Source organism: Melanerpes formicivorus, unplaced genomic scaffold, assembly GCF_026170545.1.
Source record: "Melanerpes formicivorus ecotype bairdi unplaced genomic scaffold, bMelFor1.0.p_v2 SCAF_36, whole genome shotgun sequence".
Taxonomy (NCBI): domain Eukaryota; kingdom Metazoa; phylum Chordata; class Aves; order Piciformes; family Picidae; genus Melanerpes; species Melanerpes formicivorus.
In genome coordinates, this window is record NW_027142388.1 from 399,662 (window position 1) to 422,632 (window position 22,971).

Sequence of the window (22,971 nt, forward strand, 5' to 3'; positions counted from 1 at the left end):
TCACGGGATGCCAATCACCTGATGATAAAATGTAATTAATTGATTTACAGTTTCTCCACGAAATTGCCCTGCTGGCTCCATGAATGGGAAGTTTGGCCCTGACTTCCCAGGCACTCATTTCCTGGGGGACCTGCTGCAGCTGTCCCTGGCCTCCTCTCAGCGGGATTTGTTTGAGGAAGGCTGGATGGAGTTTGTGGCTCGGGTGTACTGGCTGAAGGCTCGCTTCATGGCATTGCAGGTCTGGTTGGCTTCTGATTTCACACAGACAGCTCTTCCCCAATTAAAATCAGTGCTCATAGTTGGGGAATTTCACCTTACTAAAACATGCAGATAAAACTCACCTCAGAACGTGGCGATTTCCTTTTGTCTTTCATGAGCTATCCCTAAAGGTAGAGGTGAAAATGAAGTAGGGGATCTCCCCTGCTGAACTAATAACCAGGTGAGCTTAATATAAAAACCTCTGTTTAATTTAGCTTACAGAAAAGTATTTACAGCCAATGTTATCTGGGGTAGTTTGTGCATCACTGATGTTTGAATCAGTTGTGAAATAAGAATGTGCCTTAGTTTCCTAAGTGGGAACTAACCCTTTATGTTTTGCACCTAAGGATGTTTTCCTGCTACACTTAACTGGAGGCAAAATCAAAGTTCTTATACAGCAGCTGCCATTTATTTTTTACAGTTACATTTCACCTGTGCAGCCTCCTTTCCTCTCTCAGCCCCTTTACTTCAGTATCTGCTTCAGCTGAGCAGAGCAAGCAGAATGCATTCACTTTGCTGCTGCTAAGAATGTCTTGACTCAGTGTTTTCATTTGCACAAGTGGCAGGGTTATTTCTACTGTTTGACTCCTCTGGGTTTTTAAAGGGAAGGAATTCATAGTATCATAGTATCATTCAGGGTTGGAAGGGACCACAAGGATCATCTAGTTCCAACCCCCCTGCCATGGGCAGGGACACCCCACACTAGATCAGGCTGCCCAGAGCCTCATCCAGCCTGATCTTAAACACCTCCAGGGCTGGGGCCTCAACCACCTCCTTGGACAACCCATTCCATTGTTTCACCACTCTCATGGTGAAGAACTTCCTCCTCACATCCAGCCTCATTCCATTCCCCCTAGTCCTATCACTACCTGAGATCCTGAGAAGTCCTTCCCCAGCCTTCCTGTAGGCCCCCTGCAGATACTGGAAGGCCACAATTAGGTCACCTGGGAGCCTTCTCTTCTCCAGACTGAACAGCCCCAACTCCTTCAGTCTGTCCTCACAGGAGAGGTGCTCCAGCCCTCTGATCATCCTCATGGCCCTTCTCTGGACACCTTCCAGCACCTCCATATCCCTCTTGTAATAGGGGCTCCAGAACTGGACACAGTACTCCAGGTGGGGTCTCACCAGGGCTGAGTAGAGGGGGAGGATCACCTCCCTCGACCTGCTGGCCACACTTCTGCTGCAGCCCAGGATCTGATTGGCTTTGCGGGCTGCAAGTGCACACTGAGAGCTCCTGTTGAGCTTCTTGTCCACCAGCACCCCCAAGTCTCTCTCCTCAGGGCTGCTTTCCAGCCAGTCCCTGCCCAGCCTGGATTTGTGCCTGGGATTGCCTCGACCCAAATGCAGGACCCTGCACTTGGTCTTGTTGAACCTCATGAGGTTGGCTTGTGCCCACCTCTCCAGCCTGTCAAGGTGCCCCTGGATGGCCTCTCTTCCCTCCAGCCTGTCTGCTGCACCACACAGCTTGGTGTCATCAGCAAACTTGCTGAGGGTGCACTCAATGCCACTGTCCATGGCACCCACAAAGATGTTGAACAAGCCTGGTCCCAGGACTGATCCCTGAGGGACTCTGCTTGTCCCTGGCCTCCACTGGGACATGGAGCCATTGACAGCCACTCTTTGGGTGCAGCCATCAAGCCAGTTCCTTATCCATCTAGTGGTCACCCATCACACCCATGTGTCACCAGCCTGGAGACCAGGATGTGGTGCAGGACAGTGTCGAAGGCTTTGCTCAGGTCCAGGTAAATGACATCAGTTGCTCTCCCTTCATTTATTAATGTTGTCACCTGTTCAGAGAAGGCCACCAGGTTGGTCAGGCAGGATTTGCCCTTGGCAAAGCCATGCTGACTGCTCCCAATCACCTCTTCACTATTCTTTTGAGCGAGTAGTGACTCCAGGAGGATCTGCTCCATGATCTTTCCAGGCACAGAGGTGAGACTGACTGGCCTGTAGTTCCCTGGTTCCTCCTTCTTACCCTTTTTGAGAATGGGGGTGATGTTTCCCCTTTTCCAGTCTGTGGGGACTGCCCCAGACTGCCATGACTTTTGGAATATAATAGAGAGGGGTTTAGCAACCTCCTCTGCCAGTTCTCTCAGCACCCGTGGGTGTATCCCGTCGGGTCCCATGGACTTGAACACTTTCAGGTTCTTCAGGTGACCACCAACCTGATCTTCACTTAACATGGGCAGTTCTTCCTCCCTGTCCCTGGCATTGTCTTCCATAACATCAGGAGTGTGGCTGGAGGCCCTTGCAGTGAAGACTGAGGTAAAGAAGTTATTGAGTACCTCAGCCTTTTCCTCATCACTTGTGACCATGTCACCTGTTTCCTTTCTGAGGGGGCCCACACCTTCCCTAGTCATCTTCTTCCCATTCATATACCTGTAGAATTCTATTTCTCTAATGTGTTCTATCTGTTACTAAAGTGTCAGGTGAGGTTTACTGCTTTGTCATTATTTTTTAGCATCTGGTTTTGGCTTTGTAGTTATTTTTTTTAGTTTGCTTTTGCTGTTTGGCTTTGCTTTTTGTTTGGGAGGATGCGCAGGGCTCACGCCAGCAATGGCTGCATTGGGTTTCTAAGGCAAGTAGAAACAACCCCTTGCTGTACAGGACTGTAGGTTGGTTTGTTTTCTTCTCTCCTGCTTCTGTAGGGAGACATGGAGCAGGCACTTGAGAACTATGATATCTGCACAGAAATGCTACAGAGCTCCTCTCCAGTGCAAGCTGAGGCTGACAGTGAAGGCAGCATCGTGATACGGTTGCCTAACCTACACGTCGACTCTGTTGTTTCTTTAGAAGAGGTAAGAATTCATCTGCAGATGTGATCTCTCCACTCCAGCCCTCCCTCTTTCATCAATTAGCACTTTTGTGATGGAGGTTTACAGGATCTGTCCTAGAATTTTTCTAGGAGTGAAGAGAGGACTGGTTCGTAGTTGAGTGCTGATGCCAAGGCCATCAGCTCCTTTCCAGAAAGAGCCTTGGATCCTGTACAATTTGAGGTTGTTTTGGCATTTGATTAGCATTTGATTCTATTAACATTTGATCTTCTATTCTTAAACTTCACCTTTGCTTAAAGGAGCTCTTCCCTGTGGCAGCCTGTTTTCCACATAGCAACCTCTGTGCACTTTCAAACACAGGGATGTCCATCTTCTTTCTGTTGCTGTTTTGGGGGGTGAGCTCCAACGCAGGAGATTCTGTCTTCGCTTGGAAGTCCATCTGATGGGTGTAATCTTGGAGTGTAGAAATGTGTGATCTGGGAGTTTGAGGCAAAAAAAAAAGAAAGGACAAGTTTGAAATCATGCTAAGATTAAAGTCATGCAGTAGATAACAATTAGGAAGCTGTGGAATGGCCAAAGTGTCCCATAGTTGGACTTTGCTTCCTGCTTTCCATTCCTAGGTGTAAGTGTAGAGTTCACCCAGCTTTGCAGATAAACTGCTAGGAGCAATGTCAGTAGTCAAAGCTGTGCAAAGCCAGGATATGAGTTGGGTTGTGCCATCTGTGACGTTTGCAGATTGAAAAGAACCTCAAATCTCTGGAGAGATGCCAGTCTTTGGAGGAGATCCAGCGGCTGTATGAGGCTGGGGATTACAATGCAGTGGTGCATCTGCTTCGCCCAACCTTGTGCTTTAATGGTTATGGCAGAGCAAAACATCTGGACTTTGTGACATCTGTACCAGAGAGACCAGCACAGCTGCTTCTCCTACAGGTTTGGTTTGTCTCTTACAAAATCTTTTTTTTTCAGGAAAGTCTCATTTCTGAGAGCAGGATGGAAAGGATTTCTAAAGGGAGTGTTAATGGGGAGCAAGTCTTACGATTTGAAAAGCAAAATGGGGAACCAAATCTGGAAGTTGGGCAGGCTGGAGCACCTCTGCTACAAGGACAGGCTGAGGGAGCTGGCTTTGTTCAGCCTGGAGAAGAGAAGGCTCCAGGGACACCTAATAGCAGCCCTCTGGTGACTAAAGGGGGATACAAGGCGGCAGAGGGACTGTTCCCAAAGGCCCGTTCAAGTGTTCTGCTACTTAGTATCATAGTATCATTCAGGGTTGGAAGGGACCACAAGGATCATCTAGTGCCAACCCCCCTGCCATGGGCAGGGACACCCCACACTACATCAGGCTGCCCAGAGCCTCATCCAGCCTGGGCTTAAACACCCTCAGGGACGGGGCCTCAACCACCTCCCTGGACAACCCATTCCAGGGTCTCACCACTCTCATGGTGAAGAACCTCCTCCTCACATCCAGCCTGAATCTCCCCACCTCCAGCTTCATTCCATTCCCCTAGTCCTATCACTACCTGAGATCCTGAGCAGTCCCTCCCCAGCCTTCCTGTAGGCCCCCTTCAGATACTGGAAGGCCACAATTAGGTCACCTTGGAGCCTTCTCTTCTCCAGACTGAACAGCCCCAACTCCTTCAGTCTGTCCTCATAGGAGAGGTGCTCCAGCCCTCTGCTCATCCTTGTGGCCCTTCTCTGGACATGTTCCAGCACCTCCACATCCCTCTTGTAATAGGGGCTCCAGAACTGGAGGCAGTACTCCAGGTGGGGTCTCACCAGGGCTGAGTAGAGGGGGAGGATCACGTCCCTCAACCTGCTGGCCACACTTCTCCTGATGCAGCCCAGGATCTGATTGACTTCATTAAACTAACCACACAAACTATGCATTGCTTTGTCCTGCTGTGCATTCATGGCTTCATCCTTACCACGTGTTTGCATTCCCTAGGACTCCCTGCTCAAACTGAAAGATTACAAGCAATGTTTTGAACACTCAGAAGTTGCCTTGAATGAGGCAATTCAGCAGATGATTAATATGACAACAGCCTCTGCTAAAGAAGAGTGGGTTGCTACAGTGACACAGCTGCTCAAAGGGATAGACACTTCATTATCATCAGTCAGCAGCATGCTGAGTGACTCCACCATAACACCCAGCCTTGTTCGACTGACAAACAACCTGATCCAGGTAAGCTGTTGGCTTGCGCTGGGAGAGAGGTGTTGCATGCTGCAGAGCTTCAGAATGACACAGCTGCTCTCTCAGTTGCCACCAAAAGTTGGGTTGCTTAGAAATACACCTGGTGTATCACTCTGTAATGTCTGTTCCTTTATTAGATCATAGACTGCAGCATGGCAGTGCAGGAAGAACCCAAGGAGCCCTATGTCTCCTCAGTGCTTCCATGGATTATCCTGCACAGAATCATCCAGCAGGAGGAGGATGCTTTTCGGTCTCTGTGCTGCCAGCAGCAGCAAAACCAGGGAGAAGAAGGTGGGTTAATGGTTCACTTGTAAGTTTTAGAGTTGAGCTCTTTGCCATCTAGCTCTGGAATATGAATAAGAAAATGCTTATTTGGCATGTTCAGCAGGAGCAGGGAAGTCATTGTGCCCCTGGACTCTGCATTGGTTAGGCTGCACCTTGAGTACTGTGTCCAGTTCTGGGCCCCTCAGTTTAAGAAGGACATTGAGAGACTTGAAGGTGTCCAGAGTCCAGAACGCGACACAGTCTCAAGCTGCGCCAGGGGAGGTTTAGACTCGAGGTGAGGAGGAAGTTCTTCACCGAGCGAGTCGTTCGTCATTGGAATGTGCTGCCCAGGGAGGTGGTGGAGTCACCGTCCCTGGAGGTGTTCAGGAGGAGATTGGACATGGCACTTGGTGCCATGGTCTAGTCTTGAGGTCTGTGGTGATAGGTTGGACTCGATGATCTCTGAGGTCTCTTCCAACCTTGGTTATACTGTGATGCTGTGATACAGAGAAGGGCAACAAGGCTGGGGAGAGACCTTGAGCACAGCCCTGTGAGGAGAGGCTGAGGGAGCTGGGATTGTTTAGCCTGGAGAAGAGGAGGCTCAGGGGTGACCTCATTGCCCTCTACAACTACCTGAAAGGTGGTTGTAGCTGGGAAGGGGTTGGTCTCTTCTCCCAGGCAGCCAGCACCAGAACAAGAGGACACAGTCTCAAGCTGTTCCAGGGCAAGTTTAGGCTGGAGGTGAGGAGAAAGTTCTTCATCGAGCGAGTCGTTCGTCATTGGAATGTGCTGCCCAGGGAGGTGGTGGAGTCACCGTCCCTGGAGGTGTTCAAGAGGAGATTGGATGTGGCACTTGGTGCCATGGTCTACTCATGGGGTCTGTGTTGATAGGTTGGACTCGATGATCCTCGAGGTCTCTTCCAACCTTGGCAATACTATGATACTGTGATACCTTGCTGGCTGAAGGGACCAGAGGGTTATGCAAACATCACTTGCTTATCACAAAGGAGACTTCTTTTTGCCAGATAAAGCATTGGTTAGTTGGATTTAACTTGGTTCTGTGCTGCTTAAATATTTACTTCTTTCTTGCAGTGAGTCCTGATACCCCTATGCTGCCTTCTTCTCTCATGCTGTTGAACACTGCTCATGAGTACTTGGGAAGAAGATCCTGGTGTTGCAACTCAGATGGTGCTCTTCTCAAGTTCTATGTAAGTGTTCACATCACAGAATAATTCAGTTTAGAAGGGCCAACTTCCTTCTCAAAGTAGGGAACAATTTGAGAGTCCTATTAGAGTGTTTATTACCTTGTCTTCATCTTACACACCCACTCTTTAATCCACTTTCCTTCTCCCAGGCAAATGCATGAGTTTTGGTCAATGTAATCTGAGCAGCAATGGCTTGTTACTCCAGACCCCAGATCATTGGCATTCTTTGTAAAGAGGCCTTTTTGTCAGCCAAGAGATGCCAACTCTGTGCTGTAATAGCATCTTCAATGGGAATTAGGAGAGAAATGTAAAAAGAAGTAAATGATTCTGCTCAATTATCCATAGGTGAGACAGGACCTGACAGTGCAAACCTTTCCTTCCTCCCTCCAATGTGCCCTTAATCAGCCTCAGTTCTATGCAATCCAAGAAGGACAAAAGCAATTTGAAATAATGGACTGAAAGGGGAAAGGGAAATACTGTTTAACATGTGGGGAAAAAAAGAACATATTTAACTGACCAACCTGGTGGCCTTCTATGAGCAGGTGACAAAATTAATAGATGAGGGGCGAGCAACTGATGTCGTTCACCTGGACCTGAGCAAAGCCTTCGACACTGTCCTGCACCACATCCTGGTCTCCAAACTGGTGACACATGGGTGTGATGGGTGGACCACTAGGTGGATAAGGAACTGGCTTGATGGCCACACCCAAAGAGTGGCTGTCAATGGCTCCATGTCCCAGTGGAGGCCAGGGACAAGCAGAGTCCCTCAGGGATCAGTCCTGGGACCAGGCTTGTTCAACATCTTTGTGGGTGCCATGGACAGTGGCATTGAGTGCACCCTCAGCAAGTTTGCTGATGACACCAAGCTGTGTGGTGCAGCAGACAGCTGGAGGGAAGGGAGGCCATCCAGAGGGACCTTGACAGGCTGGAGAGGTGGGCACAAGCCAACCTCATGAGGTTCAACAAGAGCAAGTGCAGGGTCCTGCATCTGGGTCAAGGCAATCCCAGGCACAAATCCAGGCTGGGCAATAACTGGCTGGAAAGCAGCCCTGAGGAGAGAGACTTGGGGGTGCTGGTGGAGGAGAAGCTCAACAGGAGCTCTCAGTGTGCACTTGCAGCCTGCAAAGCCAATCAGATCCTGGGCTGCATCAGGAGAAGTGTGGCCAGCAGGTCGAGGGAGGTGATCCTCCCCCTCTACTCAGCTCTGGTGAGACCCCACCTGGAGTACTGTGTCCAGTTCTGGAGCCCCTATTACAAGAGGGATGTGGAGGTGCTGGAATGTGTCCAGAGAAGGGCCACGAGGATGATCAGAGGGCTGGAGCACCTCTGCTATGAGGACAGACTGAAGGAGTTGGGGCTGTTCAGTCTGCAGAAGAGAAGGCTCCCAGGTGACCTAATTGTGGCCTTCCAGTATCTGAAGGGGGCCTACAGGAAGGCTGGGGAGGGACTTCTCAGGATCTCAGGTAGTGATAGGACTAGGGGGAATGGAATGAAGCTGGAGGTGGGGAGATTCAGGCTGGATGTGAGGAGGAGGTTCTTCACCATGAGAGTGGTGAAAGCCTGGAATGGGTTGTCCAGGGAGGTGGTCGAGGCCCCGTCCCTGGAGGTGTTTAAGCCCAGGCTGGATGAGGCTCTGGCCAGGCTGATCTAGTGTGGGGTGTCCCTGCCCATGGCAGGGGGGTTGGAACTAGAGGATCCTTGTGGTCCCTTCCAACCCTGACTGAAACCATGAAACTATGATAACTGTCAATGTTGAAGTGGGACTTGGTTATTAGTTTCCTTTTGAGCAAAGATGATGAGACTCAAGAGTTCCTTCAGTCCTCTGTTTCCCTGTGTCTGAAGGCCTGTTGTTCAGGTGTTGTTAGAAGATCCTGTATGTTCCAGAAATGTCTGTCTGGACAACACTAGTAGATAAAAACAGTTAGCTATTTGTTGCTGACGTTTTAAAGATGATTCCTTGAGTTCTAGTTGTTACACCAGGAAGCAAATCTCATGTGACTGAAGGAGAATATTTCTGCTTGTACTGCTGGTTCCTCAGCTCATCCCTGCCTTAGAAAGCCAAGTGCAGTCAGCTTCTCCCTGTGCAGAGTGCTGACAGGCTGGGAGAGCACCTGGGTGCTAGCAAAGCCCAGACATTGTGGTCCTGTGACATTTCAGTGGCACTTCACAGCTTCAGCTTGACTTATTGAGGTTTATTACCTCCAGCTAGCAGAAAATTGTCATTAGTTCTGCATACAGCTACTCAGGAATCTCTTAATTAGGTGAGGTGGCTCAGTTGGTAGTGCATAAGACCCTTAATGGGAGTGAGTTCAAGCCTGCAGTGGGCAGTAGTGTCCTCCCTACTCTAGTCATGAGGTCTGTGGTGACAGGTTGGACTCAATGATCTTTGAGGTCTCTTCCAACCTTAGTGATACTGAATACTAATTTCTCTTTCAGTACTCCCTGGGGCTTATTAAGCACAGCTCAGTGCCAGACTCCATCTAGCTCTGCATTTGAGCAGCAGTGTGTCTAGGACAGTAATTCAAGACAGCTGGGAAGGGTGGCACAGAGAGCCTGAGGGCTTCTGCAGGACTCAGATCACAGTGGTAGGGCTGGAGATAATGAACAGCACTTGAACCGAGACTGATTCTGTTGACTATTACAACATCTCTGCATCCTGCCCTCCTCAGTCTCCCTGGTGTTAGGAGCATAATGCTGGTACAGCTGAGCTGCCTCTCCATGAATCTGCTTTGTGAGCAGGGGGCTGGTCCCAGTGCTCAGGCACCATGTGGCACGAGGGCAGCCCATTTCCAGAGCCAGGCTTGCCCTCAGATGCAGCACTGCCATGTGATGAATCTAAATGGTGTCTGTCTAAGGTGCCTGCATCTCCAGCCCAGGGAGGCTGATAGTATGCCCTGTGAACCTGGATAAACCACAGGTAATTGAGAGCTGTGAATCAATTTACTGCTAGATCATCACAAATGTCACCAGGGCTTTGAACAAAATCTTGCAGTGCTCAGTCTCAGAATTGCCTTCTTCCTAAACTAAAATATCATCAGGTATTAGCACGGAAATTGAGTTTTCAGAGACAAGAGGGTGTTGGAAAGACAAAGAGAAAAGGAGATGAATTGTTGGAACAGAAGCACAGCCTCAAGAATGTGAAACAAAAGTGTTTTCACAGACTAGTGTTAAATGATTACATTCTGCAGGTGAATTGTCTGCTCAAGTGCCTTGCATCATGGGTGGGTTGCTGAAGGTGATGTGCAAGAGAAGATGTTAATATGCCGTTAAGTCCTTGAGCAGCAATCAGTCTGACTTACTGAGAGCAGCTGGGAGTTCCTGCTGAGGGGAAGATGTAATGAGGCCTGTGGGGGAAGGTAGAAGCAGTAGAATAGGGCAAAAGATTTCAGCTGATTTTTTCCTTGGTATTTTTCGATGATGTAGGTTCAGGTACTACAAAAAGAACTCGCAGCATCCACTTCTGAAGATACTCACCCATACAAAGAAGAGTTGGAAACAGCCTTGGAACAGTGTTTCTACTGCCTGTATGGCTTCCCTAGCAAAAAAAGCAAAGCAAGGTACCTAGAAGAGCATTCAGTACAGCAGGTAAGAGATCTGGGAGAGAATGTCAGTGGAGTATCCTGGAATGATGGAGGATGAAGTTCAATAAGAGCAAGTGCAGGGTCCTGCATCTGGGTCGAGGCAATCCCAGGCACAAATACAGGCTGGCCAGTTACTGGCTGGAAAGCAGCCCTGAGGAGAGAGACTTGGGGGTGCTGGTGGACAAGAAGCTCAACATGAGCTCTCAGTGTGCACTTGCAGCCCGCAAAGCCAATCACATCCTGGGCTGTATCGGGAGAAGTGTGGCCAGCAGGTCGAGGGAGGTGATCCTCCCCCTCTGCTCAGCCCTGGTGAGATCCCACCTGGAGTACTGCCTCCAGTTCTGGAGCCCCTATTACAAGAGGGATGTGGAGGTGCTTTAACGTGTCCAGAGAAGGGCCACAAGGATGATCAGGGGGCTGGAGCACCTCTCCTATGAGGACAGACTGAAGGAGTTGGGGCTGTTCAGTCTGGAGAAGAGAAGGCTCCCAGGTGACCTAATTGTGGCCTTCCAGTATCTGAAGGAGGCCTACAAGAAGGCTGGGGAAGGACTTCTCAGGATCTCAGGTAGTGATAGGACTAGGGGGAATGGAATGAAGCTGGAGGTGGGGAGATTCAGGCTGGATGTGAGGGGGAGGTTCTTCCCCATGAGAGTGGTGAAACCCTGGAATGGGTTGTCCGGGAAGGTGGTCGAGGCCCCGTCCCTGGAGGTGTTTAAGCCCAGGCTGGATGAGGCTCTGTCCAGCCTGATGTAGTGTGGGGTGTCCCTGCCCATGGCAGGGGGGTTGGAACTAGATGATCCTTGTGGTCCCTTCCAACCCTGACTGATACTATGATATGCCCTGGTTTGACTTTAATGCATCCTAATGCATTTTCTAGAAAGATCACTTTAGTTTCCTTCTAAAATGTCTCTATTTTTATATATTGTAGAACATAAGCTTGTTAAAAAATATGGGAGCTTTTGTGAATATCATAGAGAATGGGTCGGGTTGGAAAGGGTTGCAAAGGTCATCTAATTCAACCCCCCTGTTGTCAACAGGGACATCCTCCACTGGATCAGGTTGCTCAGGGCCTTGTCTAGCTTCACCTTGAAGATCTCCAGGGGTGGGGCCCCAACTACCTCCCTGGGTAACCTGTTCCAGTGTTCCATCACCCTCATGGTGCAGAGCTTGTTCCTCACATCTAATCTAAATTTGCTCTTCTCTAATTTCAAACCCTTGCCCCTCATCCTGTCACTGCAGGCCTTTGGGAACAGTCCCTCTGCAGCCCTCTTGTAGCCCCTTTCACGTACTGGAAGATGGCTCTAAGGTCCCCCTGGAGTCTTCTCCAGTCTGAACACCCCCAGCTCCCTCAGGCTGTCCTTGTAGCGGAGGTGCTCTACCCCCCCTGACCCTTTCTGTGTCCCTCAGATGAGATGCTGCTATTTTCTTTTCGCAGTAGTCTGCCAGTTTGAAGCTATCCACAAACTGCAGTTACTGAGCTGTGACTTTCCTGTTTTCAACAGAGAAGTAGTTCACATATGAGGAAAATGAGAGAGGAAAGAGTCAGCTTGAGAGAAGAGAGCTGCCACTTTAAAATGATGCAAGTACATGAAATTGTAGCTTGGTTTGAAATCTATGGCAGTAAATATCTGGTAGCTGTTTCTGAGCAATGTGTGAGGTTCAGTTGGTGTGGTGGGTTAAGGCCCTTTCTGAAAACAAAAAACCCAAGCAGGGTGGAGGGCTTGCGGGTACTTTACCCTCCCTGCAGGGCCTTTTCCCCTGGGAAGCTGAGTCTGGTCCACTCCCCCCTCCCTGCCCAGCTAGGGTATAAAAAGCAGGACATCATAGCTGTTGGACCTCCTTTTGGCTCTTGCCTCTGCTGGATGAGAGCTGCTGCAGCTGCTCTCCTGCTCCTCAGCCACGTGGCCGGACCTGATCCTTCTCCCTGCTGCCCCTGCGCCTCAGAGAAAGACTGGTTTTGTATTATTCTCTTCTGTCCCCCTCCCATCCATCCTTGTTCCTTGCCCTTGTGAACCTTTCCTGTTGTTGTTATATATATATATATATAGTTTAAAGAAAATTCTTCACCTCTCTACTTCCAAGCCAACTCCAGATTATTGTTTAGTGGATTTGCTCCTTACCCTTTCTTTTCCCTCTCTCTTTGGAGGGAGAAGGGGGGAGTGGGGGAGAGATTCTCAGCCTTTCCCCCATCTGGGCTTTTAACTCCCAGTTAAGGCTCAAACCACTAGAGTTGGGTTTGGAAGAAGAACGACTGCAGAAGGAAAGGGACAGGAAAAGCAGGTCAGCAATCTTGTGCCTTGAAACATCACCGAGCTTGTTCCAAAACCTCCAATGATTTTTGCATTTACCTAATCATAAAATTATACATGAAAACCCAGTTTCCTATGAGCAAAACAGTTTTCTGGCTCCAGAATAGAATAGAATAGAATTAACCAGGTTGGAAAAGACCAACCCATCACCCAACACCATCTAGTCAACTAAACCATGGCACCAAGCACCCCATCCAGTCTCTTCCTAAACACCTCCAGTGATGGTGACTCCACCACCTCCCCAGGCAGCCCATTCCAATGGCCAGTCTCTCTGACTGGGAAGAATTTCTTCCTAACACCCAGCCTAAACCTCCCCTGGCACAGCTTGAGACTGTATGCTCTTGTTCTGGTGATGGGTGCCTGGGAGAAGAGACCAACCCCCACCTGGCTACAACCTCCCTTCAGGTAGTTGTAGACAGCAATAAGGTCTCCCCTGAGCCTCCTCTTCTCCAGGCTAAGCAACCCCAGCTCCCTCAGCCTCTCCTCACAGGGCTGTGCTCCAGACCCCTCCCCAGCTTTGTTGCCCTTCTCTGGACACCTTCCAGCAACTCAACATCTTTCCTAACCTGAGGGGCCCAGAAGTGGACACAGGACTCAAGGTGTGGCCTAACCAGTGCTGAGTACAGGGGAAGAATGACCTCCCTGCTCCTGCTGGCCACATTGTTCCTGATGCAGGCCAGGATGCCATTGGCCTTCTTGGCTGCCTGGGCACACTGCTGGCTCATGTTCTGCCTACTATCAACCGATACCCCCAGGTCCCTTTCTGTAGCACTGCAAAGCAGACCTTCTGCCAATACACAAATGCTGCTGCTGTTACTCACTGACCACTTGTGTGTCCTGACACATTTACCTATTAGGAAAATGAAGATCAGGAGAAAATGGAAACTATTAAGAGAAAGGGAAGCAGAAATACATTTCCCTCTGCTTCCCCCCTGCAACACATCTGTTCCATTTCAGCAATTCTGGACTCAAAAGTTCTTATTGAAATCATTGGCACATTGATTTTTAGTGATGCAACTTCCTTGTTTGGAGTACAGAAGTCAAATTTACTGTAAGGAATAAGATGAACAGGAGAAGGAGTAAAACTGAGTCTGGCAGAAGAGAGCTGTAACTATGGATTTTTCATTATTTCTGTTTCTCTCTTCAAGCAAGGGGAATGTGAGGAATGCATTATCAAGGTACCTCTCTGGGGAGAGTTGGAAGATGATTTTTTTTTCCCCTCTATTGATCTCTTCTTGTCATTATTTAGGCATTTATTCTTCTCATTTGAGTTTGAAGTTGCAGAGCTTTTCTCCTCCATATCTTACCCATGATCTCAGTGGCACTCAGGACTCATGGGATCCTAGAATGGCTCACGTTGGAAGGGACCTCAGAGCTCATCTACTCCAACTCTCCCCACCATGGCCAGGGACACTTCTCAACTAGACTTGGCCTAATTGAGAGGATCCTTGTAATTGATGCTTGCTTACATAGTATCATTCAGGATTGGAAGGGACCACAAGGATTATCTAGTTCCAACCCCCCTGCCATGGGCAGGGACACCCCACACTACATCAGGCTGGCCAGAGCCTCATCCAGCCTGGGCTTAAACACCTCCAGGGACGGGGCCCCAACGACCTCCCTGGACAACCCATTCCAGGCTTCACCACTCTCATGGGGAAGAACTTCCTCCTCACCTCCAGCCTCAATCTCCCCACCTCCAGCTTCATTCCATTCCCCCTAGTCCTATCACTGCCTGAGATCCTGAGCAGTCCTTCCCCAGCCTTCCTGTAGGCCCCCTTCAGATACTGGAAGGCCACAATTAGGTCACCTCAGAGCCTTCTCTTCTGCAGACTGAACAGCCCCAACTCCTTCAGTCTGTCCTCATAGGAGAGGTGCTCCAGCCCTCTGATCATCCTCGTGGCCCTTCTCTGGACACGTTCCAGCACCTCCACATCCCTCTTGTAATAGGGGCTCCAGAACTGGAGGCAGTACTCCAGGTGGGGTCTCACCTGGGCAGCTCTTCTAAGCAAGTAGAATGACTTTGTTCTTCAGGGACCTGCATGAAGGTACAGCCCATACTTTAGCCTTTGTGAGCAGCAGGTGCCTGGAGTTGTTTTGTTCTTGGGAGGTTTCATTTGTTTCCTGCTACAGTAGCCTGTTTATCCATACAAACTAGAAAGCCACAGCATTCCAACATTGGATGACTTTGGGATTTTGGAATTTGAGATAATGATTTCCTTTTTTTTTTTCACCTCTCATCTACTTCCTCTTCAGGTTGACCTAACGTGGGAAGATGCTTTGTTCATGTTTGAGTATTTTAAGCCTAAGACTCTTCCAGAATTTGACAGCTACAAAACCAGCACAGTGTCTGCTGACTTGGCCAACCTTCTGAAGAAGACTGCTACAATTGTCCCTCGGACAGACAAACCTATGCTGAGCCTGGATGCTGTGTCTGCCTATATTGAAGGAACATGCAGCAAGGTAGAATTCATTGAAAAACTGAATTCTTTTACCAAAAAAAATATGATTGAAAGGAGTAACATTAATTGTGGTTATTTTTCTGCTGACTTTGTGGTAGTTTGGGGAAGGATTTATTCCACAGTGCTGCATTTCTTCAGGGAATTGTATTTAAATAATACCAGAATGACATCCCCAAGTGGTCTTGGGCTGGCAAGGTGTGGTGCTAATTAACACTACATTCCTGACTGGGGAAGGAGTATGAGGTGTTCATTAGTGTTTGTAAGTGCTCTGTGTACCTGTGGAATCATAGAGTGGCCCAGGCTGGAAGGGACCTCCAAAGGTCATCCAGTCCAACCCCTCTGCAGTCAGCAGGGACATCCCCAACTGCATCAAGCTGCCCAGGGCCTCATCAAGCCTCACCTTGAATATCTCCAGGGAAGAATACAGTAGAGAAGAGTAGAGTAGAGTAGAGTAGAATAGAATCATAGAATCAGTCAGGGTTGGAAGGGACCACAAGGATCATCTCATTCCAACCCTCCTGCCATGGGCAGGGACACCTCACACTACATCAGGCTGCCCAGAGCCTCATCCAGCCTGGGCTTAAACACCTCTAGGGATGGGGCCTCAACCACCTCCCTGGACAACCCATTCCAGGGCTTCACCAGTCTCACAGTAAAGAACTTCTTCCTCATGTCCAGTCTGAATGGAATGGAATGGAATGGAATAGAATAGAGTAGAATAGAATAGAGTAGAATAGAGTAGAGTAGAGTAGAATAGAGTAGAGTACAGTAGAATAGAGTAGAGTAGAGTAGAATAGAGTAGAGTAGAATAGAATAGAGTAGAATAGACCAGAAGAGACCTTGGAGATCATTGAGTCCAACCTATCATCCAACACTATCTAATCAACTAAACCATGGTGCCAAGCACCCCATCCAGTCTCTTCTTAAACACCTCCAGTGATGGTGGCTCCACCATCTCCCTGGGCAGCCCATTCCACCTCCCTGGGAAACCTGTTCCAGTGTTCCACCACTCTCATAGTAAAGAACTTCTTCCTAATACCCAATCTAAATCTGCCCTTCTCCAGTTTGAAGCCAGTGCTTCCACTGTTTTCATATTTGATGTGCCAAAAAGGCTCCCAGCCCTGCAAGGAAGGAGCAGTTCATCTCTCAGGGAGGTTTTCATCTTTCCTTTTGTTGATTTTCAGGCACCCTCTCTCCCGGATGGGGCAGACTATTCTCCACCAGTGGTGACTGAGCTCTACTATCTTCTGGCAGACTATCACTTCAAGAACAAAGAACAGTCTAAGGCCATTAAATTTTACATGCATGACATTTGTATTTGTCCAAACAGGTCAGTGTTGCTGAAGCCTGCTGCACATCTTTCATTCTGCTCACTTCCTTCTACCAGCCCCTAACATTCCATGGTTCTGTGACCTGCTTTTCATGTGGGGGCAGGACTTTGTTAGCAAAGCATTTGAGTCAAGTCAGTGTGATATAGGCATTCCAGCCTCTGTTCCTCTATGACAGGGGGAGGAGATGCAGACATCTGTTTTGAGAGAGCATATAAAAACGTCAGAAAGTGGTGGAAATACCAAAACCAGCCTGGTTTTGCCATTCAGTGTCATGTCGAGGGGGGGTGGTTGTTGATGTGCTGTATTCCTGCTCGCCTAGGTTTGATTCATGGGCTGGCATGGCTCTGGCTCGGGCAAGTCGCATTCAGGACAAGCTGAACTCTAATGAGTTGAAAAGTGATGGCCCGATCTGGAAGCACTCCACTCCTGTCCTGAACTGCTTCAAGCGAGCTCTGGAGATCGACAGCTCTAACCTCTCCCTGTGGATCGAGTACGGAACCATCTCCTACGCCCTGCACTCTTTTGCTTCCCGACAGCTGAAGCAGTGGAAAGCAGAACTGCCTCCTGAAGTGGTGCAGCAGGTGGGATCTAGCTGAAAGCAGGATGGAGTTTTGGATGATGTAGATGGTCTTTTCCAACGCAGTAACTTCATCAATTCAATATTGAGGTGGCTGTGCCATGTTCCCATGCTGTCTATCACATACCAGACTGTATTGGTTACTTAGCCACGCTGAGAGTTCTAATCTCCATTCACACAAGGTGCTGCTGGGCAGCACCATTTAAAGGTGGTCTTTGGGTTTGTTTTTTTTTCTTTCTTTTTCATAAATTTATAGAATGGTTTAGGTTGGAAGGGACCTTACAGATCATCTAGTTCCAGCTAGTTCCATCTAGTTCCCCCCTGCCACAGGGCGGGACACCTCCCACCCAGCCCAGGATGAACACTTCCAGGGGAGGGCATCAACGACCTTCCTGGGCAGCTTGTTCCAGTGTCTCCCCACCCTCACTCTAAAGAATTTCTTCCTAATCTCTAGTCTGAATATCCTCTTTTGAAGCTTCAATGCATTCCCTTTCCCTATCACTATGAGTCATTACATAAAGTCTCTCCCCAGCTCTCCTGTAGCCCCCTTCAGGTACTGGAAGGCTGCTCTGAGGTCTCCCTGGAGTGTTCTCGATGCTGAACAGCCCCAACTCTCTCAGCCTGAGAAAAACCAAACAAACCAATCTGTGTAAAATTGGTTTTGAGCCCTGATCTTTGAATTATCTTTTGAAGGTGACATAAAATTATGGTAACCTTCTGGAAAGGGGAGTTACATTTACCTTCCCTTCTGTAAATGTCATGCAGTGCTTCCAGGAGAGGGTGAAATGTGTACATAATTAAATAGTAAAAAGAGCAAGAATTACTCTGATATCTGTGTCCATGTGTCAGCTCTTGTTAGCTGAAGACATCATCACCCTTCTCTGCATTTTGGGGCTTTTAAACAAAAGACCAGAATGAGCAGATTGGTGGAGTTTACATAGGAAAAAAAAAAGTCATTATGAATTCCTTAGCTCTTCGTGCATGATGATGAGGATGAAAAACTGTTCCTGAAGTTGATGGCTAAGCCAAAGTGAGCAATTCTAAATGCTCTCTGAACAGTCAAAGGACTTGCTAAGGGAAATATTTTTTCTGTCTTTTTGAACCAGTGGAGTGGTGGTGAATGGTGCCACGTCCAGCTGGCAGCCAGGCACCAGTGGTGTGCCCCAGGGATCAGTGCAGGGCCCCATCCTATTCAATGTCTTTATTGATGATCCGGATGAGGGGATTGAGTTGATCATCAGGAAGTTTGCAGATGAGACCAAGCTGGGGGCAGGTGTTGATCTGTTAGAGGGTAGGAGGGCTCTGCAGAGGGACCTTGACAGGCTGGACAGGTGGGCAGAGTCCAAGGGCATGAGAATTAAAACATCCAAGTGCCAGGTTCTACGCATTGGCCACAACAACCCCAAGCAGGGCTACAGGCTGGGGTCAGAGTGGCTGAGAGCAGCCAGGCAGAAAGGGACCTGGGGGTACTGGTTGATAGTAGGCTGAACATGAGCCAGCAGTGTGCCTGGGTGCCCAACAAGGCCAATGGCATCCTGGCCTGTATCAGGAACAGTGTGGCCAACAGGAGCAGGGAGGTCATTCTGCCCCTGTACACTGCACTGGTTAGGCCACAGCTTGAGTCCTGTGTCCAGTTCTGGGCCCCTCAGTTTAGGTAGGATGTTGAGTTGCTGGAAGGTGTCCAGAGAAGGGCAACAAAGCTGGGGAGGGGTTTGGAGCACAGCCCTGTGAGGAGAGGCTGAGGGAGCTGGGGTTGCTTAGCCTGGAGAAGAGGAGGCTCAGGGGAGACCTTATTGCTGTCTACAGCTACCTGAAGGGAGGTTGTAGCCAGGTGGGGGTTGGTCTCTTCTTCCGGGCAACCAGCACCAGAAAAAGAAGACACAGTCTCAAGCTGTGCCAGGGGAGGTTTAGGCTGGGTGTTAGGAAGAAGGTCTTCATAGAGAGATTGGCCATTGGAATGTGCTGCCCAGGGAGGTGGTGGAGTCACCATCACTGGAGGTGTTCAGGAGGAGACTTGACAGGGTGCTTGGTGCCATGGTTTAGTTGATTAGATGCTGTTGGGTGATAGGTTGGACTTGATGATCTTTGAGGTCTTTTCCAACCTTGGTGATTCTGTGATACTGTGAACAAGTTCTGCACCAGGATGGAACACTGAAACAGGTTGCCCAGAGAGGTAGTTGAGGCCCCATCCCTGGAGATAATCAAGGTCAGGCTTGACAGGGCTCTGAGCAACCTGCTGTAGTGGAGGATGTCTCTGCTGAATGTCCCTGCTTGAAAATGCAGATAATCACAGCTCTGAAGCAGTGGTACAGCCTTGGTAGCTGTTTATATTGGATTATTATTTTTCAGATTTACAGCTGGTTGTGGGTGTTTGTGTCAGCATTTGCTGGGATGAGCAGAACCCCCTCCCTGAACACATCCTTGGGGGGGTTCTCAGGGTGCATTTGATCCTTTGGACACGCTTCAGGTTGCCAGTACTTGATACGCTGTCTGTGGCTGTTGCAAGTTGCTGTGCAGGGCTGTATTTTTAGGGGTTCCCACCCCATCCCTGGTGAATTGATGTTGTCTTGTCTCCACTTTGGTTCACACACAGATGGAAGAGCGGCGAGACAGTATGTTGGAGACAGCCAAACTGTGCTTTACGTCAGCATCTCGCTGTGAGGGCGACGGTGATGAGGAGGAGTGGCTTATCCACTACATGCTGGGGAAGATTGCAGAGAAGCAGAAGCAGCCTCCTGTTGTCTACCTGCTTCATTACAAACAGGCAGCTCATTACTTGCACGAGGAGGCTGCCCGCTACCCGAAGAAGATTCACTACCACAATCCACCCGAACTTGCCATGGAAGCGCTGGAGGTAACAGAAAGTTAAGTCATAGAATCATAGAATGGTCCAGGCTGGAAGGGAACTCCAAAGGTCACTCAGTCCAACCTCCCCACAGTCAGCAGGGACATCCCCAACTAGATCTGGCTGCCCAGGGCCTCATCAAGCCTCACCTTGAATATCTCCAGGGAAGGGATCTCAACCACCTCCCTGGGCAACCTGTTCCAGTGCTCCAGCACCCTCACAGTGAAGAACCTCTTCCTGATACTCAATCTAAACCTACCCTTCCCTAGTTTGAAGCCATTGCCCCTGGTCCTGTCACCACAGGCCCTTGTAAACAGTCTCTCTCCATCCTTCCTGCAGCCCCCTTCAGGTACTGGAAGGGGGATTGGACAAGATGCCCTTTAAGGGTCCCTTCCAACTTTATTTAGAATAAACCAAGGCAGGTTGGAAGAGACCTTCAAGATCATCGTGTCCAACCCATCAACCAATCCAACCCACCTAAACAACTAACCCATGGCACCAAGCACCCCATCAAGTCTCCTCCTGAAAACCTCCAATGACGGTGACCACCACCTCCTTGGGCAGCCCATTCCAATGGGCAATCACTCTCTCTGTATAGAACTCATTCCTAACATGCAACCTGAACCTCCCCTGGCACAGCCTGAGACTGTCCTCTTGTTCTGGTACTGATGCAATCTGTGAAGCTGTGGACTTGGAGAGTAAAAGGGAGTCCTTTACTTAGGCTGGTTTTGTTTCAAAGACAGGAATTCCACTTCTAGATTCAGTTCATCAGTCAATTTTTATCAAAATCGAATGTGGAGAGGTTTCAGAAGCACCTCACATCTGGGAAAGCACACATGCATGCATGAGTTGGAGTAGTAGCCACAACACCTTGGCTTTCACTGTGTTGCCTGATGAAAGCAGTGCATCTGGGATGTACCCAGTGGTGTCTTGCTTCCAAGGAGACCAGGTCTGCTTTCATTGTTGTATTCCATAGCTTGAAGTTAGGAGAGTTTATACACTGTCCACTGGTTAGGCCACACCTCGAGTCTTGTGTCCAGTTCTGGGCCCCTCAGTTTAGGAAAGATGTTGACTTGCTGGAATGTATGCAGAGAAGGACAACAAAGCTGGGGAGGGCTTTGGAACAGAGCTCTGTGAGGAGAGGCTGAGGGAGCTGGGGTTGCTTAGCCTGGGGAAGAGGATGCTCAGAGCAGACCTTACTGCTGTCTCCAACTACCTGAAGGTAGGTTGTAGCCAGGTTGCTTAGCCTGGAGAAGAGGAGACTCAGGGGTGACCTTACTGCTCTCTACAACTACCTTAAGAGAGGTTGTAGAGAGGCAGAGGTTGGTCTCTTCTCCCAGGCAACCAGCACCAGAACAAGAGGACACAGTCTCAGGCTGTGCCAGGGGAGGTTTAGGCTGGAGGTTAGGAAGAAGTTTTACACAGAGAGAGTGATTGCCCATTGGAATGGGCTGCCCGAGGAGGTGGTGGAGTCACCATCACTGGAGGTGTTCAGGAGGAGACTTGATAAGGTGCTTAGGTGGTGTTGGCTGATAGGTTGGACATGATGATCTTGAAGGTCTCTTCCAACCTGGTCTGGTCTATTCTATTCTATTCTGTTCTGTTTTGTTCTGTTCTACTCTATTCTATTCTAATCTTGTAATTTACAAGCAACTCTGAGAGGCAGGAAAAATCCTGTTCAAGTAGGTTTGGGTAAGAGGTGACTGCCTTTACTAACTCCTCCAGTTCCTACAAAGCAGAAACTCTTTTGCAGGGCTGTGAAGTCTTTGCTGACCAAATGCACTTTCTGTTTTCTAGGTATACTTTCGACTTCATGCTTCTATTCTGAAACTTGTGGGGAAGCCAGACTCTGGAGTAGATGCAGAGATCCTGGTTAGCTTCATGAAAGAGGCTTCTGAGGGACCATTTGCCAGGGGTGAGGAGAAGAACACCCCAAAAGTTGCAGAAAAGTGAGTGCTTGTTTCCAGCACTGAAGGCATGAACTACTGTCCAATTAATGAGTGAAATGAAGCTGAATGAAATCTAAACAAAAGCAGAATTAGTTCTGATGTTTGCAGGTATTGTGGGCAGTAGCATCACTGGTCTGAGGTCTTCTCAGGAAGTGGGAAGGGGGAAATAGAACAATTTTGATCTTGATTTTGAAGACATTGGTTTTGTTTGTTAGTAAATGATTTTTGTCCTATCTGTTAACTAAAGGAAGAGCAGAAGGCCTTTATTTTAAAGGGTGATCCTTCAGTCCTCATCCTTTGGCTAACTGCTACAAAATACAGAATGTTTTGCCATTGACCAGTGACAAGGGAGGAATGCAGCCTGTGCTAGGAACCCACCATTGACAGTGGGTCAGAATCACAGAAGCATTAGGGTTGGAAAAGATCTCTAAGATCATCAAGCCCAACCTTCTCCCCAGCACCACCATGGCCATCAAACCATGTCCCAAAGTGCCATGGCCACACATTTCTTGAAGCCCTCCAGGAATGGGGACTCCATCACCTCCCCGGACAGCCTGTGCCAATCCCTGGCCACTCCCATGGCAAATAAACATTTCCTCACAACCCTATGCAGAGCTACAGGCTGGGGTCAGTGTGGCAGGAGAGCAGCCAGGCAGAGAGGGACCTGGGAGTGCTGGTTGATGGTAGGCTGAACATGAGCCTGCAGTGTGCCCAGGCAGCCAGGAGGGCCAATGGCATCCTGGCCTGCATCAGGAACAGTGTGGCCAGCAGGAGCAGGGAGGTCATTCTGCCCCTGTACACTGCTCTGGTTAGGCCACACCTCGAGTACTGTGTCCAGTTCTGGGCTCCTCAGTTTAGGAAGGAGGTTGACTTGCTGGAGCATGTCCAGAGAAGGGCAACAAAGCTGGGGAGGGGCTTGGAACACAGCCCTGTGAGGAGAGGCTGAGGGAGCTGGGACTGCTTAGCCTGGAGAAGAGGAGACTCAGGGGTGACCTTATTGCTGTCTACAACTACCTGAAGGGAGGTTGTAGCCAGGCAGAGGTTGGTCTCTTCTCCCAGGCAGCCAGCACCAGAACAAGAGGACACAGTCTTAGGCTGTGCCAGGGGAGGTTTAGGCTGGAGGTCAGGAGAAAGTTTTACACAGAGAGAGTGATTGCCCATTGGAATGGGCTGCCTGGGGAGGTGGTGGAGTCACCATCACTGGAGGTGTTCAGGAGGAGACTTGACA

The 22,971-nt window shown here is 49.1% G+C and overlaps 1 protein-coding gene across 4 annotated transcripts in view; it reads left to right on the forward strand.

Moving 5' to 3' along the window:
- Positions 1 to 22,971, forward strand: part of CABIN1 (calcineurin binding protein 1) — a 136,863-nt gene that overhangs the window by 21,004 nt on the left and 92,888 nt on the right. For all 4 annotated transcript variants that reach the window (XM_068157146.1, XM_068157149.1, XM_068157148.1 and 1 more), the window contains exons 14-25: positions 51 to 238; positions 2,907 to 3,056; positions 3,768 to 3,962; positions 4,975 to 5,211; positions 5,358 to 5,511; positions 6,577 to 6,692; positions 10,113 to 10,274; positions 14,836 to 15,042; positions 16,226 to 16,371; positions 16,692 to 16,953; positions 19,543 to 19,803; positions 21,592 to 21,743. In XM_068157146.1, the coding sequence (XP_068013247.1) occupies positions 51 to 238; positions 2,907 to 3,056; positions 3,768 to 3,962; positions 4,975 to 5,211; positions 5,358 to 5,511; positions 6,577 to 6,692; positions 10,113 to 10,274; positions 14,836 to 15,042; positions 16,226 to 16,371; positions 16,692 to 16,953; positions 19,543 to 19,803; positions 21,592 to 21,743 (2,230 nt within the window). The remainder of the gene's footprint in view (positions 1 to 50; positions 239 to 2,906; positions 3,057 to 3,767; positions 3,963 to 4,974; positions 5,212 to 5,357; positions 5,512 to 6,576; positions 6,693 to 10,112; positions 10,275 to 14,835; positions 15,043 to 16,225; positions 16,372 to 16,691; positions 16,954 to 19,542; positions 19,804 to 21,591; positions 21,744 to 22,971) is intronic.